Source organism: Varanus komodoensis, unplaced genomic scaffold (genome assembly GCF_004798865.1).
Source record: "Varanus komodoensis strain SLA01 unplaced genomic scaffold, ASM479886v1 scaffold36, whole genome shotgun sequence".
NCBI lineage: Eukaryota > Metazoa > Chordata > Lepidosauria > Squamata > Varanidae > Varanus > Varanus komodoensis.
The window spans coordinates 1,902,277-1,920,262 of NW_025335873.1; the positions used below are offsets into that span (position 1 = coordinate 1,902,277).

The following is a 17,986-nucleotide window of genomic DNA, read 5'->3' on the forward strand; positions in this document are numbered from 1 at the left end:
AGGAGACCCCCAAATGATGCAGATCATTTGCACCCAAGGACAGATCCAGGAACTGGCACCGGGAGGTTCTGCCCTCCTGGGTTATGTGCAGCGAAATGATGGGGGATGCAGATGCGCCTTAACCTGGCACTCTGCGAGCTCTCAAGGGCTGGCCAGGCCCCGCTCCTTCAAGGGGAGTGTTGGAAAGCCAGACCACCCAAGGAAAACAACAGCCTGATGCAGCGGCATCGCTCCAAGGAAAGCACCTGGCTGCTGGTCGCTTATCGGCTGAAGTGGCTCAGAGGGCAACATAACACAGGATTAACACGGTTAAGATAACCCTGCATTAAAGCAGCAGACCAGCTTGAGTCCCAGTGCTATAGGTGAAAACAAACACATCCCAGACCGTTCCTGAAATAAAGATGGAGGTTTCTCTTCCACAACTAAAGGCACCACTGGGGAGAGAATTTATTCTTTTTGTTGGGACTGTGGCAGTGGGGAACCTTCCTGTCCCGTGATCCCAAAGAAACCCCTGCATTTGGGTTCCCAGGGTTTTCACTCAACTGACTTGCGTTCACACCCATGGCCGACTCTCTCAAAAGTGATCATAGAAGGAGCAAAATGAGCTTTCCCAGGGAAGAGTTTCTTCGATCTCGGTATCACAATGGAAAAGACCCGTCTTGCATCATGAAGATGTCTTTGCGTGGGAGTACTGGCAAATTCTGGTTTCAAGACGAGGAACCAGAACAGAAAAGGGGAACAGGGGCTCAGCTCCATTTAGTACCTGGACAGGAGGTATGCAGCTTACCTGGTCAAGCCCTTCCCCACTATGGGGAACAAGGTATTGCAGTTAAATGTCCACCAATAGAATTATTCCTAAATATGTCCCTATACATACACACGAGAATGTAAAGATTGTATGGACATTTGCATCCATTTTGCAAATTTTTTTGGCTGGGAAATGATGTGCTTTGCTCACTCATTTTAGCTGATACACAAGGAGAGAAAGCGGACACACAAAGGATGAAGGACAGATGCCACTGCCTGTGATGTGCTTTCAATAAAGGGGGAATGAGTTCCAAACAATTCAAATAAATATCTGCAATTTTTTATTTCTCTCTGCAGAGACTTCTTTAGAAAAAAGAGGGAAACACGTTGTCCCCAACCATCACCCACTGGCAGCCTCGGTCCTCTTCTACTAATACAATCCTACGGGACGTATACCTAGAATATGCAGATATGCAAAGATGTCCTTTTTTAACAATATGTATGTGGTAACCTAGTAGCTGACTGGTTTCAGACAACACAAACCACATGCAAGTAATAGCTGCACTCTGTCTCAAACAACCGGAACTGCCTGAACGGACTCCCCTCCCTGGGCAGTTTTAGAGGGATGGTATAAAAGGTCCCCTGGTCAGAGCACCTTTGCCCCTGTGGTGTGGAACAGACAGAAACTACAGAGCACATCCTGCTGAGGTGCACTGTTTCTGCACTTTTTCTACCAGTGTTTATGATTTAAATTTCCCATAGTCCCTCTGATGTGTTACTTTAACGTATCATGAGAAATTAAAATGACAGGCTGCAAATACCACCAATGCAACTCAGCATGTGCTCCCCAATAGCTGTGGATTATGGGTTTTAGAAAGTAGCCTTAAAAGGGGGTTAGATTTTGCTGGGCTCCAAATAATTTAGTACCCTAACCTTTCTCTAAGTTCTGGAAGAAAAGAAATCTAAAAACATAAATAATAAAAGAATAAAGCTATAGCGGGAATAATCTACATTAGTAGACATTTCCCGATAACAAAGCCAAATTACACATTGCAATGACATTTCAAAAGTGCATGCGCATTTCACAAAATCTTTCAGAGAAAAACCAACAAAGAACCTGAACTGAGCAATGGAAAAATGCAAAGGATATGTACGTCAAAACAATGGAAGCTGTTTTTGAAAGTACTTTTGACTGCTTACTGAATGAATTGCCAGGAAGAAACACACAAAAGAGAACAGAGCAAAATGAATCCCTTGTGTGATGGAAAAGAACAGTGGGGAAATGTCACAATACCCCGAACCTGCCAAGTTGTCAGCCCTGCTTGCTTTTGAACTTGTAATAGCTTAAGGCCTTGGGAAAGAAAACGCCTGTTCTTATGGCTAAAAAAAGGAGAAGGGTACAAAGTTTCTGGGGACTCGGGGCAGCTGGGAGAACAAAAAAGAAGGGGTCATTCACCTGCAGAGTGAGTAATAGACCCTGTGATTGATTTCTAGGGTGACTACTTATGAATCACAACCAAACCGAACCGAACCGCTCAAAGATTTGCATGCATTTAGATACACATTTAAAGAAGATGATTAAGCAGAAATGCATCTCACCGTTTTCTGGACAGGTCCTCCACAGTCTGAGGTCTGTGTTCTGCTGGTGGGCAACCGCAAGGCCCAGCTCTTCCTTGAATGCTTGTTAAAGCTGCAATCCTATGCAGGTGTGGACAGCAAAATGTGGCCGCCAGCCTTGAGGAGAAGTCAGCCATAACTTGCTCAGTGAGATAAAAGCCCTTCCTTCTTCCATTTTGCAAAGCCCAGAAGGTTCCCTCAGGTGTTGGGAATGTCTGCATGGATTAATGAGTCCACCTGGTGCATCTACATTGGATCATGTTCTGGCTTTGATCCTTTAAATACTTAACTATCTGAATTTACTATTAGAGGGAATGTTCCTTCCATTTTCATCATTAATATAGAATAATTGGAGAGACCAAAGAGATGGAAGGAAAGGCTGCTCTTTGGGATGTTCATGATGCAAACTTGCACAAGGAATGGGGCAGAAGAAGAGACACCCAAGTGGAGAGCTGGCTTTCAGTAGTTGTGGAAGTTCCAGTGACCCTTTGGTTTAGGGTATTCTGTTTTGGGTTTGCTTTTTTACCCTGAGATCTTTGATTTTTAATCTGGGATCCATATGTGTGTGTGCCTTAGACTGGATATCTAAAACACATGCCCCAACTTTGGAATAGCTGACGCACACGCTATTTTAATGAATTAAAGTAAGAGGATGCAGTTCAGCAATCTTGTTGGACCATGACTCCCAGAATTCCCCAGCCAGATAGCTGGGGAATTCTGGGAGTTGTAGTCCAACGCATCTGAAAGGTCTGAGGAAGACCCACTTCAGATACAGTAAACATGGATAACTGGCTGTTCTCTACAAAGCCATATTCAGGCTTATCTTGCTGATATACAAAACCCTAAGTAAATTGAGATTTTGTTACCTAGCAGACTGCCCTTCCTGATATACACCTGACTGGACCTCAAGCTCATCAGAGGAGGCCTTGCTCATCTTTTCAAAATTCCTGAAGTGTTCCTTTGATATCACAGTGGTGGTGTTTCTCAGAAATGGCCCCCCTCAGCCTCCATGGAAAATTCCCCCGTATGTCATTTGACGAGGCAGAAAATGCAGCATTTCTCAAATGCCTCCTGAAAAATTCACTTTTCCATGCAGACTTTTCCTGCCTTGTAATTAAATTGACATGCGGCTCGCTTTTATTCCTACCATGCAATTGTAACTGGAATGGTTTTCAAAAATGTATTCCAAGGTAATTTTAATATTAATATTTAAAATGGGAGTTTAATATTTATGTATAAAATGCTTAGGAAGGTTTTTTTTAATACTTGGCAGTATATAAATATTACCAATAATAATAGATGATGGTGCTTCAGTTAACGCTCTTCCCTCAGACTGCACCCTTTCAAGTCCGTGAGAATATGACATCGCAGCTGTTCTGTCACGCGGGGGGGGGGGACGTAAAAAGGGCCCCTCTTTTTCTGCCCCCACCCCTGTTCCCAAGAGCGCCCCTCGCCCGGACGCTCCCCCACCCAGCCGCAGCTGGGGCAGCTTTGCCAATCGCCTCTTCTCCCCCATGCAGGAAGAGTGTAAGCCGGGTGCTGAGCTCCAGGAGTTCCCGCGGAGGACAGGATGCCGTCGGGCCCAATCCCTTTAAACCCCGCATCCCAGCCGTAAGAGGCAAAGCGCCAGACTGGCTCGCGCAGTGGCTGATCTTGGAAGCTGAGCAGGGTCCGGCCTGCTTAGGAGCTGGATGGGAGACTTGAGGTGGACCTGAAGGCCTGCTAGGCTCCTTCCAGCTATACGATTCTATGGCAGAACTGCCCCAGGAATACCCCACCGACCTGGGTTTGACCTGTGCCAGAGGTGTTCCACTCCTGTGCTAGCAACAATATACGTATGGGGGAGAGAGCCCCCGCCCCCCAGCGAGCTTTCCAAATCTCCTTTCATCAGCACTGACCCCAAGAATCGTCTTCCCTCTCGGGGGCTGAGAGGCATGGGGTCCCTTCTATCCTATGACCATCATCCTGGGGCTGCTGAGCATGAAAGGAACCTGCCAGGAGAAGGCGACCGCCTGGCTGACCTGGGCTGTCATCAGTATGCTGCCGATGCTCAGCTCCACCTCGGTGTTTTCACCTACCGGTCCAGACAAGGCAGTGTAACTCTTGAACTGGAGGCCTTTTGTGAGTTTTCATCCGGACAAGATGCTGCGACGGTGTATAGGGAAGGCAGCTACTCTAGATGGTGACTGGTCTTGCATTTGGGAGTTCTGTGCCCTGCATGGTTCCTTGCATGTTTATCCATGCCTTAGTGAAGTCCGGCCAAGGTTCTCGTGCTGCACCTTACACTGGTCTTCCTTTGAAGAGTTCGGAAGCTGTGCCGGACGTGACTTCCGCAGGGGCTGGCGGAAGCCCAACTGCCAACCCCTGTGACACCAAGAGCACCGATCCCCGTAAGTTGCCAAGTCCAATTTCAACTGTTGGTTTCAACCAGGCTACGCAAAGACTGCTTCACTCACATTAGCTTGCTTGTACTTCTAAGATCAGTCCTTTAAGATGCTTGCACAGCCTGGGCTATATACGTTTGTATGTGGTGTTTGATTTTACTATTTTATGGGATTCTATTATATAAGCTACCCAGGGAGGGCTTTTGTCCTTAACGATGGCCTAAAGTTTAAAAAAGATACACCAATGAACTGCTGGAACAGTGCTGTGAACTCCGCATTGGAAGAACATGGGAGTGTGGAAGGATTTCAAAGGCGTTTCAATATAGGGATAAATATGGCTTAATTTGCAGCAGGCAGAATGGCTTACACACGGTCATAAAGGGTCTGTAGTGGGAGTCCGGAATGATTCTGGTAAGGGCTGCGTCTGGCAGCTGCTTGTGAAAGCCAATGCTAATGGAAAGACACAAATCTGCAGAAGGGAAAAATGAGGTTGCGTCTGTATGCCAAGTTCTCCACACCGACGGTCCTGCAGCTCTAATGCGGGCAGGGTGGGGGAAAGACGAAAATCGATTGCTAGATTTGGTATCATTTCAAGCACTTAAGAATTCTTCCTTGACACCAGACCGCTGATGAAAAACCCAGCTTTGCAAGGCGCCATTCTTAATGGCTGGCTCCGTTTCGAGGGCCCAGCGAAGTCGGCGGTTGCCCCACCCACATATTAAAAAGGACAGGGGTGGGAGCAGGGGAAGAGCTCGTACAAGCCAAGTTCCATAATTCATATTCAGGCGATTCCACCAGGGAACGACTCTCATCTGTACTTACAGATACATTTAAGAAAATGCATCCTCTCAGTTTTTCCCTTGCACCATTTACTGCTCGTGGGCGGAGGAGCCGCTCTGCTCCTTTTTCAATTAAGGGACACCTTTGGGTTCATTATCACACAATTGCTCCCTGAGAAACATGCCAAATGCTCTTCTGGCACAGAGCTTGGGAGATGAATTAGAAGGAAGTCTTCCCAGTCATGTTCCCCCTCCCCAATTCATCCGCATTTATACCTCCTCCTGCTCACAAGCCCCCTCCCCATCTCTGTTCAAGTGGCTTTTACCATTCCATCTTCCATGCGCGCTTGTCTCGATTCTCTGGAGGTGGATTTAAGCGATGCTGCACCCCCCTTTTCTTCCGGCTTTCAATAAGCCCCCGAGTTGCCACTTTTGCAGATGGGGTCGTCTTTAAAAAAATAAATAAAAACAACAGATGCCAGGGTAGTTAAATGGTTAGGGCTGTGCAGAAGAGGTGGACACGACAGTGGATCCTGCAGTGAAAGTCACAGGATGGGGGGGGGGGATTTGCGGGGCTGGGAAGCTTCTCTATGCAAAGGTGCGGAAGTCAGGGAGACGCGGCCCACAAGGTGGTTGGAAAGGGACGCGTGCCATCTTCGCTGATTTCATTTTTATACCACCCAACAGGCGAGGTGCTCTCTCTGGGTGGTTGGCAAAAGTTAGGGGGCCTGATCCCCAGTTGTGGCAGGCAGGGCGCACCTTCCCTGACCCGGGGGGGGGGGTGCCTCGGAAGACCAGTCCCTGTGCTCCGCCGGCAGGATGGTGCTGCCGGGCTCATGTGGGTTTTGCTTGAACACTGGCTGGCTGCTGTGGACACAGAATGCTGGACGGAAGAGGCCAGCTTGTGCAGCCGCCTGGTCACCAGCTCGTGCTCTCAGACACACACAGCTGCAGCGAAGGGTCTGTCGCAGCCCCGCTCAGGAAACACGTTTTTCCCCAAAGATGTTCCTTTGCCTTAGGGCCACACCTTTATTTTTGGAGGGGGCGGGGAGGGAGGCGAGGGTGAAAACCCTTCAAAGAAAGGTTGTGATTGAACGTTTCATGGAGTTCGCTGGGGAAAAAGGGCCCTTGGTTTGGGGAACAATGAAGCTAGCCGTCACTACTCTCTAGCTTAAAAACTGCTCCCATGCGAGGGCACCCCGAAAGCTAAAAGAAGAGACAGGGAAAGTTTGAAATGTTGCTTCTGTCGGACTAACGTCAAGGAAGAGGAACCGTGACCACAGAAACTTTAATACTTAACCCACAAGTTACCTTGTGGAATTTTTTTTTTATTATAGAGAGAGTGTAAAATCCAACTGTCAGTCAAATAAAAAGAACATTTTTGTTTAAAAGACCATCATGCGCAACATTATCCAATTGTGTTTCGGTATAGTTAGACATTTCAAGCATTATAAAGAAATAAGGGGGGAAAGGGACCCTAGAACAGTAACTTCATTACAAGTCAAAACGGAATGTCCCGCAGGTCAATTAAAAATGTCAAGAAAAAATAGCTTTACTTCCGTTTTTTTTTCTCCTTTAAAAATACACTGTTATCTGTACAAGAAAACACTACAGTAAACATTGGAAACCATATTATCCCTTTTATTAAATCAAAAAATTATTTAGCGCATACCTGTGGTTAATACTAGATTTAATTTTATTTCTCTAAGTAAATTTTGACAAATATTAAGATAAGAAAATACTTAAAAACAAAAAACAAAAATGGAAAAAAAAGCAACACACACCCTGGAATTAAAAAATAGTTACTACTATTTTATATGATTTAATGTTCCACAGTGTTTGTTAAAGGTACTAATAGCAGTTTCATCTTAATATTAAAAATAACAGTATTTATTTCTGAAATAGACAAAAGGTATTTGTTTGTTTTTTTAGACAAGCTTGGAGGTCTTAGATACACAAATGCAACCAACAGTGGAGACATGGAAAGAAAAATAGCATTGCTAAAAAATTAACACATTTTTATATTACCCCTTTAGATCTCTAGAAATTATACAGCCCCTACAAAATTCCCCCCCACAATAACCAGCCTGACAGCAAACAGTAACTGTCTTGATAAAGAATTCACATAATTAATTACAATACATACCATAGTTCAGTTTCTTTTAAAAAATGCAATAAAATCAAAAAAAGACAGCCCAAGGTACAAGGTAATTCAGAAGTAAAATATTTAATGAATTTACATATTTAAGAATATTTAAATACTGTTTTTTAAAAATTTCATATTTTTTAGAATTTGTTACATACCACCTAAGACTTCCAAGCCTTTTTCTGTTACAACAGAAAAAATTTAAAATTAAAACACAAAGGAGGAAAGGAGGGGGAAAAACACACAAAAAGAACACTTGTTGAAATGTCATAGTAGCTCTGGGGTAGGTTTCAATGCCGGTTGCAGCTTAGACCAGCTTCTCTCCAAAAAAAAAAAAGTATCCCGGAGTTTCGTTTATTTTTTCCTCTTTTTTTTCTTATAAATTTGGAAAGAAAAAGCCAAAAAATAATAATTAAACCAAAGAAAAATTACCCAGCATGTCCATAAAGTTTAGTACACATAGCAAATTGTTCCTGATTCTTAGAAAAAGTTCAGTACAGATTATCCTAACTAGGTGTTTCACAAAAAACAAAGTCTTCATCAAAATGTTGCAAATCTAGAAACCTCTGTTACAAAAAAGGTTTGCTTCCACAATGATTCCGAGAGAGAAAGAAGAGAGAGTGAGGGAGAAAGAGGGGAGGAAACGAAATAAAGAGTCAGGGGTCTTGTTCTACTGCTCCTACAAAGAGAAAGAGAGAGAAAACAATGAGTTAAAAACCTTCGGCGACTTTTCGGAAGCACCTCCGTCCATGTTTAGAAGGCACGCGTCCCACCATCCCCAGCCGGAACAGCCCCCAACTCTTCCAGAGGGCCGCATGGTGGGGAAGCTGTTCCAGGAGCGCACCGGGGTCCAGCTGGACCCGAAGGAGCAAAGCGGCGCCCGCTTCCCCAGTGACTTGCCCCTGCTGTTCTCCCCAGCAACTGGCATTCACAGAAGGATGCTGTCCGAGTCAGGAGCGTCCATTTGGAGGGAGCGAAGGAGGGGGAAGGCTCCCCTTCACGGCCTGTCTGGGGGCTTGGTTGGCCAACTCAGGAAATGCGGGACGCTAGATTAGAAAGGCCTTTGGTCTGATCCTGCAGGCCTCCAATAGCCCACGTTTCTGGATCAGCCCCCGGCCGGGAGCACTTGGGGCAACGCACGGATTGAATGTAATCAAGACAGGGCGCCTCTACCAAAGAGAGCACAGGGACATCCAGGCAAGGCGTCGCATGAGCCACCACGGGGCTCTTCTGAGAGAAGGACGGCGGATGGGCCCTAGGCACGAAATGGAACGCCGTGGCCAAGTGGCGGTGCGGGCAGAAAGGCCCAGTTCTCGATCCCAGCTCAGCCACACAGCTTCCTGCGGCATTTAGTCCAGTCGCTGCCACTCAGCGGAAGCGGAGCAGGAACTGTAAACACGTGTGGCGGGGCTGCGGCGTCCCACAGAAATTCGGGGCAGAGCTGTTTGTCTCGGCAAAGCGAGTTACGGATCTGCTTCGTAAAGCAATAGGTGGTGGATGGCCGTCCGTTTCTCTGGAAGCGAGTCTTGGGTATGGGTTTGCTAACCTTCTTCAGCAAAAATGGAAATAGCATCCGTTCGGACATTTGAAAGTGGACGGTCAAATTGTAAGCACGGAACGAAGGCTTCGGGATAGCACCTCGTTAGAAAAAAATTAACCCCAAAATTCAGCGTCTTGAGCAATAATGCAAGTGGGAAGGGCTTTTGAGCATACTGGAAACACTGGATCCCTTTGGCCAGGCAGAAGAACAGGGTGTGTGCGGGTGATATTTCTGCAATCACATGCCCCATCAGGCATGGTTGATGAATATTTGGTAGATAAATCTAGGACTGCAGAGTCACGTGATGGAGCGTAGCCCCACGGTCTTATCCATCCGTATTACAATACGCAGGTTGCTGTAAACAGGCCATTTCATGTCAGAAATGACTAGCGTCTGTCGTGTTTCAGGCTGAATTGTTTCTTGACAAAATTACCTGCTTTTTAATAATAAAAAGCATGTTCAGATCAAGGGATGGAGAGGAGGGAGGGAAAGGCCCACACATGCCCTTTCGGGGAAGAACCAAATTAAGCGCTTGTCAGGATAGGTAAGAGTCCAGCAACGAAATTAGTTTCCACACGATGACTACGGGCACATAAATGTACCACACAGCCCCAGGCCACGCAGGCATCTTGCAGGCTCCGGGAAGCCCTCCATGGGTGCAACGGAGGCCGCTGACTTGGGGGACGGAGAGTGGAATTAAACAAGAGATGGCCACCCAAGGAGAGGAGCATGGCGGGGAAGATGCGGAGAGGAGAATTACCCACCTGGTTGTGGGCCTGGGTTTGCCCTAATGTTTGCCCATAATAGGCCGCCTGCTGTCTGTAATATTCCGCCCAGGCCATCGTGTAGTCTGGCTGGGAGCTTGCTTGGGAAGCAGCAGTGGCAGCGTGACCTGGAGGAGGAGGAGAGAACACACACACTGCTGAGCATCAGAAGCAGCCCATGTGGGCAGGCAGGCGGCCACCCACCCGGTCCCACAGCAGCGCAGGCCACACTTCACCACGCCTGGCTCCCCGGGGGGCTGAATCCACTGCGGCACTTGTGGGCAGGTGCTTTTCCCTGGCGGGGGAAAAAGAGCCCATGGAAGCTCAAGGGACGCTCTGCCCTGGTTCGCACGGGCCGTGGCTTGCAAACCCACCTGAAACACCACGGTTGCCATTCCGGGTGGCGGCCAACCCTGGACTGGCGTTTTGTGAGAAGCCACCACAAAATGCTGCTGGAGTCCTGAAGAGCTTCCGCACCCACCCCTTCCCAGGCCTCCAGCGCATGCATGCACGAGGGACGTGTGTGTGTGACTGGGCATTTGTACGAATTCTCGTCCTTTTGTGTACCGCGGACTTCCCCGAGAGTACACAGCTGCCTCCCTCTTCACCGAGGAAGGGGTTGTTCTGACTACAAAGGACATGGCGGGCTCAGCCTAGTTCAGCATTAACAAGATCGAGGCTTTGAACGTGGTTTGGAGGAAACAGGCTGGGATTAAGCATCCCGCCCACAAAGAAGAGCAGTGAAGTTTTAAATCCTGGAGCTGAAGAAAGAAGCGAGCTTTAACACGCGCGCAAAGGGTGAGACTGGCGTGCCAGGAAGCTTCCATGTGCAGAGAACTCGGAAGGTGGGAGACGCACACACCATCCCACTCCATCTGGCTTGCACCATCTGAGGGGCACCTGTGAAGACCCCGTGCTGGCTCTCTAGTGCACAAAAAAGGCTGGACTGATATTTGCGAGGACAAGCGAGCAAAGGCGAACGTGCAGCAGGGCTGTGGTGGAGCCCTTCTCAAAACCAGGTTGCTGTACCAAAGCGCCCCCCCGACAGGGCAATGCAGGCTCTGTGTCTCCCCCCTATTTTAGCCAAAACAAACACCAAGTCACAGGAAAGGAGCACATGTCCCCTAGGAGAGGAGAGTGACCAGCCGGACAATCTCACAGCACCGAGTTTCTGACGGGCTCAGTGCCGTGCTCCTCCGCTGGCTAGCCCTTCCGCATCCCCTATTTTTACTCATGATCTCCCCCCACCCCACCAGCACCCATAGCGTGTGGAGAACTCGGAACAGAAAGGCTCAAATCCTTGGGGAGAACAATTAGAAGAAAACGTGAAGATAAGCCAGCAAGTGACTCATGCTGCGCTAAATCACAGAGCTCGGGTTCAGCATGCAGCGGCCCCCTAGCTCACCTCTCTTCCCCAGACCCCTCTGAAGACGAACCCGCCTGTCTTCCACAGCAAAATCGTCTGCTGGAGGGGGGTGGGGGCAAGGAGAGGTGGAGATGCTAAGGCCGCCACTCCACATTCCAGGGAAATCAATCTCGAGGTCCCGCCGCGCTCTCCCCCCACCCCCCCAGGTCTACTCACTCTGTTTCTTGTAATAGTCTTCCCAGGCTTTGCTATAGTCCGGCTGGCTGTTCTGCTGCTGGTTCTGTTGACCTGAAGGAAGTGCCACAAGAAACAAGCAGAGGCATGAGGAGCAGGGAGCGGCTTCTTGCTGGACACACGCCAGCCCTGCAGGGTAGGCCAGAGGCCCATCCTTACGACCCTTCAGTCAGGCGAGTCAGTTCGATTCAGGTAAGGGGCCCAGGGGAAGCGGCTGTTTCCCAGGGCTCCCTTTGCTCTGTTCGTGGTTCGGCAGGAATAAGGGAGGCGGAAGAAAGAGACACACACCTTTGTCTGGGAGAAGTGAGGGCTTTCCCCAAGCAGTTCTTGCTACCCTGGCGAAGGGAATGGGGCTAGCAAACAAGTTCCGGGATTCAGAACTGCTCCGGCTTCTAAGGTGGAGTCCTGCACATGCGTGGGAAGACAACCTTCCTCTTCGGCTGCCAGAAAGGCCAAGGGCTAGGAAAGCTGCTCCCGAAGAGGCCTTGCTTCACCTACTGATATTCTAACGACTCGAACTGCTTCCAAAGCTGCCTCCAGAACCCTTCTCTACAGGCTCACAGCTGGTTGGCATGTGCCAGCTATGATTTCTCATAGCTTTCATGACTACACACGGCCCCAACTCCCAGCAAAAATATCTTTTTCTTTTTTCTTTTAAAGTGGGCAGCTTGGCGGGCACCGGGGAAAGTACCAAGGGGCACAGGGGTGCCTGCAGGCTCCATAAGGGTCTGTATTTTCATGCCTCTGGCCAGCTAATTTTGAGTAACGATCTCTTGCAGACTCGTGAGGACTAAAAGGTAAAAAGCAAAGGAGTGAGGAAAGGAATAAAGGAAAAAGGAGACAGTGGGCATTTTAATGATGTTTAAAATTGGACGCTGGTGTGAGAATGGCTTTCCTATCATGTACACTTAAAGACACTGTAGGGGATATGTGCAAGGAGGCAAACACACACAAGAAAATGAAAGTGCGCGAGTGTACAGGAGAAAATCACAAGCTGCCAACAAAAATGAGGCAAAAATTACAAGCAAGGGCACCTTTCCAGCCCTCAAAAGTTGGGAGGCCAAGAAACACACGAAAGTGCGAAGAGCGTGCAGGCGAAAAAGATCAGGGAAATCTGCAAGGTCCCAGCTTGAGATTCTGAAGGACACTTAAAAGGATTTGACCGAAGTGAGAAGTCAGGAACTGAGCCTGCAAAGGTCAGGGCCAGCCCGATGGCTCCTCAACTCGTGTCAAAGGGCTCCCTTGATTGACTTTTCTTCCAAAAAGAATTGAAGTCTGCAGGAGGCTGAAAGGACAGGCTGAAAAACCTTGTGTCTCAAGGCAGAGTGTTTCCACCCCAGCCTGCTAAGTTATTGAAGTTGGGGAGATAATTACAGTCTAGGGGACATGGCGGGGTGTGCGGGGAGGGCAGGGGGATGCGGACGCCAAAGGAGCAATGCCCTCAGCACCGAGAGTTGCGCTCTGTGTTACAGCACGGGCAGTACTGCTTCCCCGCTCCATCTTCAGGCTGAGCTTCATTGTTTTGGTACTCGGTGTACCTCCACAAGGTCCACACAAGGTCCAGCCTGGCCACTGGCCAATGGGCCGCAGGCCAACGAGGAGGTAAGCCCCCGCTGAGCTTGGAAAAAGCTCTCTGTTGCACTGGGCTCCCGGATCCTGCAGGGCACGGTGCGACGCCAGGGGCCAGCAGCCCACGCGCGTGTGTGGAAGCAAGCCCTGCCCAGCCGGATGGGGCTCCTCAGCAAACAAGCGGGACCGCAACCACCTGCTTGGCGAGAACACGATCCACCCAACAGAGTGCGTCTTACTTTACAGGGAGAAAACACAGACTGGTGCCGCAGTGGGAAGCACTGGGCCCTGGCCAGCTCCCCTCTCGGCTGGGCTATCAGACCAGACCAGCCCAGCTTTGGGGCCTGCCTTTGCTCTGTTGCAGTCGTTCAATCCTGGCCCGCGTCCACAGAGGCAGTATGCTTTCCTACCGGAAAACCTGCCTTGCAAAGGACGGGGCAAGAAAGCGGCAGAGTTAAAAGCAAAAAGAAGCAGCGAAGCGCCCAGCAGGAGAAGCGTGGCTCCGCCGAAGGCAACCGGAGGGGTTTCAGCCCGGCAGGCAGGCAGGCAGGTGGTGGCAACAGAGAGGCAGCTCACCGCTGGCCCTACCCACGCGCCTTTCTCAGCCTCAAGAGCTGGCCCAGCGGGGGAGAGAATGAGCTGCGAGTCAAGGAGCTGCCTGTCCCAGCCTCAACGGGGCCCCGAATTGGCTGGGGCAGCTTGGGCAAGTCTCTGGGAGCCCTGCGTGACCCTGCCCCGCCCCCTCCCGTGCGAGGACGACGAGAGACTTACTCGGAACCTGCTGTCCGGGTTGCTGCCACGTCTGGTAAGTGCCACCCCAGCCCTGCGTCATGAAGGCCTGTGGGCCGCTGTGGAGAACAAGGCCGTTAGCGATGCCCACGAGTCCCCCTTGCTGCGGTCAATCGTGCGGCAGACTGGCTCTGAAACCGCCCCAGGCACTGGGAAAGGATCCTGGCTCCAGTGGGGCTGGGCCGATCGCCAGCAGGAGCAAGCTCCCCAGATATTGCCAGGAGCAGGGCTAGAGTGAAGTCACCCGCAGAAACGTTTCCTTAGGAAAGGTGAGGACGTTACCTGGGTGCGCAAATACTGGGCAACTCCTATCGGGACCTGGCATCCCGATTCCCCCACGGTCCCAGCAGCCTGCATCTGACAGTGGGCATATGAAGCTGCTGCGCTGTGGTATTTCATCCCCTCTTGAAGAGATGACCAGCCCACCACCACTAAGCCCAAGTTGAGCGCTTCTGCTGTATTTGTAATCTGCATTTTGCCAGTGTGCCCTCTTGTCCGCCTCCCGCTGGATCATACTCCAAATTTATGCTTCTTAGACAGGGGTTGGAAACTTCAGCCCAGAGACCAGAGGTGGACTCCAGGCCTCCCAACTCATCAGGACCGATCTGCCTTCCCGTTTTCTTCTGCAGTGGGCCTATCCCTGTGGAAAGGGGCTTTCAGGAAGGCTCTGGAAACGGGCTTGCTTCCGTCGGCCTTCCCCGGATGGTGTGCGTGCACTTCCACTCTTTAGACGACACTGTAGCTGCCTATGTTAGGCTTGTGAGCCATCTGGGAGGCCGCCTGCCCTGAAAGGCAGCCTAGGAATGTGTTAAATAAAGAAGGAAACATTATTCACTGCAGTTCGCCTGCGTCCCAACTATGGGGGCCCAACAGAAGTTGGGAAAGGAGAATGTCTGAATGCAAAACGACTGCCTACTGAAACCAAGCACACATCACACCTGCAATTCTGCCCAGTGCTCGGATACAGATCCTGGCAGTGCAGGTTACGAATGAGCTAATAAAGACCTTGGCAGAACGAGGGTCCCTGACCCACATTCTCAAGCTCATGGACCTTCCTCTTTCATCTTGAAAGCGTCCTGCGTGCTGCTGCTGTTGCTACAAGCCACACGCAGCATCCGACAGCTGCGGGAAGGGCGAGGCATCAAACGTACTTTTGATGGGGCGTAGCTGGTGGCTGGCTGAAGGGACTCTGCGGAAATCCTCCAGGTCCTCCCAGGCTGGTACCCTGGAAGAGAAACACCCGATACCGTTCGCCCCTGTTGTTCCCTGGGCCGCCATCCAGGGAAGCCCACATAACAGGGAGGGTGCACGGCAAGGGTTCGGCGGAACGTTCGGGGCTTCTCCACGTTTGCTTTTGCCGAATTCACCACCCCCAAACGGTGTCTCGCTTGTCAAGTGAGTGAAACGTCCTGTGTCCAAAAGACTCTGCAACTCCCGTCTTTTGGCTGCACTCCCACCACCCTTCCTGACAAAATGCTTCCACTTCGGAAGGCCGACAGAGCATCATGGCGGGCTGCCTCGACCCCGGTGGGCCTGTTTCATGGCTGACGGCGGGGCCTGTTTCGTGGCCATCACGGTGGGCAGGGCTAGAAACAAGAGGGCTGTACTCACACCAACTTTCTCGTCTATGAGATGTCTTGCAAGCTCGATCTGTTGGGGGACACCCCGGATGGTGAATATCCGAACATTGGGGTCTGTGTTAGGAGGCGGATTTCTCTGCAGCTCCACGTGGGCCCCCGACTGCTGGTTTATGCTCTTGATATTTTCTCCACCTGCGGGAGAGCAAAGGGGAGGAGAAGGAGAAGGACACAGCTTGTTCAAGCTTCCGGCTTCTTAAGTGGGGGGAAGGAAGAGACCCAGCGGTGGTTGGGTCCATGCGTCCTGCCACACCATTATCCCCAGACGGCTTATGGGGACTTACGGGAGCTGCTCTCCAACACAGTTGCACAGATGGCAAAGGTCTGAGGTAAAACCGTCAGCACCCCCACCAGACGGCAGAGTGGCGATGACAGAAGCGCCTGCTTGCGCCTTGAGGGCCTTTCCTCCAGGTCAGAGAGCTGCATGGACTCCAGTTGTGGGGCCCAAATTCTGGTTCTGCGCTTCCCCCCTCCGGGTTCCAGCCTATCTGCCTACAGCTTGCTCTGACCAGTGCAGCAGGTGAGCTTCCAACATTTAAAGTGGGTCATGATTTGGTATGCTTTTTTTGTTTTTTAAGCGGGGAAATGTGCACAAACTGTAGGTGGAATTTACGCACCTTTCCTTGACATCCAAAAAAGCAAACAAACAGGCATATCACAGCGTGATTCAAATGTGGAAGCTATACAAAAAAATCTGATGCAACCTGCATTTGACGCTGAAGTGGCCAAGGGGTCAGTAGTTGGCTGAGAGCAGGGGGCCGAGCTTCTTGGTGTCAGACCTCCCCATTGCCCCTTTGGGCAGGTGGCGACAGAAAGCTATTTTTAGAAGGATTCCTCTGACCAGGAAATCCCTTCCCCAAAGGCAGTTGGTCTGCAGAGCTAGTTGGTCACATGAAGGTGCAAACTCCGCACAACTCTGCGCACTGTTCATGCTGGGACATTCTGAGTCTTATTTAATACTATTTACAGATTGGATTTCTCTTATTATTTTGTATTTCAACTCCACCACTGTATCACAAATCAGACTTTGAGGTTGTTAGCAGTAAGAACTAAAATATAAAATAGAAACATGGTTAAAAAAGTGTTAGGAGGGCAAGGGAATAGTGGGCAAGGAAGAGCAAGAGGATGGGCTAAGGAGAAACAGTGGGGGAAGGAGGTGGGGAGGGAAACAGCAAGGCTAGAGGCTAAGAGAGAGAACAAAGAATTAAGGTCCACTTGGAAGACTGGACTGGGCCAGAAAACCACTTTCCTCCTCTGCTTGTTTACCTCCGGGGTTTCTGCAGTAGGCACGGGAAAAGGGACAACCTGGCACTTGGATGGTTTTCTGAATGTTGGAAGAGCACAGAGTCAAGAAATCTAGAGAGTTTTGCCACAGGGTGCCTCTTCGACCCGGCCCATGTTGACAAGTGTGGAGGCAGACCTAAACGAAAGTGGATCCAATGCAAATGACTCTTGCGCCGCCTGCTTCCGATACCACCCATCTGGTTTTGCTCTGGGATCTTTTTCAATGCATCGGAACTTGGTGTGGGGTCAGCAAAACATTCCTGAAGCCATTCCGTCACTTTAAAAAATGAGCTACGTGTTGCCTGGTCTGCGAGTCTCCGTGAAGAAGCACTGCTTGGCCCTCTGCTCGGCAGGGGTTTACTGAACTGCACTGGGAGAAACTTGGTCAACTGCTCCCAGTGTAGACAGAACTGAAGTACTCAGTCCTCTAAGGGGATTAAAAAAAAAGAGGATACATCCAGAGCAAAAAGCCATGCCAAGATGCAACAGGCATCTTCCCGGGAACGTAACTGGGCACACGGCTCGCTCTGCAGTTAGTCCGAAATCTTGTGCGCCCTCCAAGAACACGGCTCTGCCTGAAAACCTTCCCCAAAGAGTCGCTTATTTCAGAGAACTGGTGGGCGCTTGCCATGAATGAGAGATCCAGTGATGCCAACTCCGAGAAAGAGAGAGAGAGAGAGAGAGAGAGAGAGAGAGAGAGAGAGAGAGGGAGAGAGGGAGAGAGGGAGAGAGGGAGAGAACGAGAACAGGAGTGGCTTGTACTAGGGGTGGAACAAGACTAATGAAAGTTTAGTCTGACTGGGCGGCCAAAAGGAGAGAAAGACACACACACACACACCCCCGGAGGGTCTCAGTCTCTTAATGATATTTGCCTAACAAAGGCTTCCACTGCAATTACAATGGCTCGATTCTTCTGTTGTAATTTCACACAACGGTGGAGGTTAGCCCGCTCAACTGGAGACAAAAGGGGTGGGAAGGCACAGTTTGCTCGAGGCCCCGTCCTGGAGAAGGCCACCAGCCAAACCCCACGGCAAGAGGAGGGAAGGCAGCAAGCTGGTGACAGAGCGGACAAAAGCAATTAGTGGGGCTTCTGTGCCCACTTGCTCAGCCTGGCTGAACCTTCCAACAGG

At 50.1% G+C, this 17,986-nt stretch overlaps 1 protein-coding gene across 7 annotated transcripts in view; it reads right to left on the reverse strand.

The window, feature by feature from the left end:
* Positions 1 to 6,814: 6,814 nt before the first annotated feature.
* The window catches only part of FUBP3 (far upstream element binding protein 3), a 61,664-nt gene continuing 50,492 nt past the window's right edge, over positions 6,815 to 17,986 (reverse strand). For all 7 annotated transcript variants that reach the window (XM_044439889.1, XM_044439887.1, XM_044439886.1 and 4 more), the window contains 6 exons: positions 15,547 to 15,707; positions 15,087 to 15,160; positions 13,918 to 13,994; positions 11,560 to 11,631; positions 9,978 to 10,105; positions 6,815 to 8,352 (listed from right to left, as the gene is read on the reverse strand). In XM_044439889.1, coding sequence (XP_044295824.1) covers positions 8,344 to 8,352; positions 9,978 to 10,105; positions 11,560 to 11,631; positions 13,918 to 13,994; positions 15,087 to 15,160; positions 15,547 to 15,707 — 521 coding nt within the window. In that variant the 3' untranslated portion in view covers positions 6,815 to 8,343. The remainder of the gene's footprint in view (positions 8,353 to 9,977; positions 10,106 to 11,559; positions 11,632 to 13,917; positions 13,995 to 15,086; positions 15,161 to 15,546; positions 15,708 to 17,986) is intronic.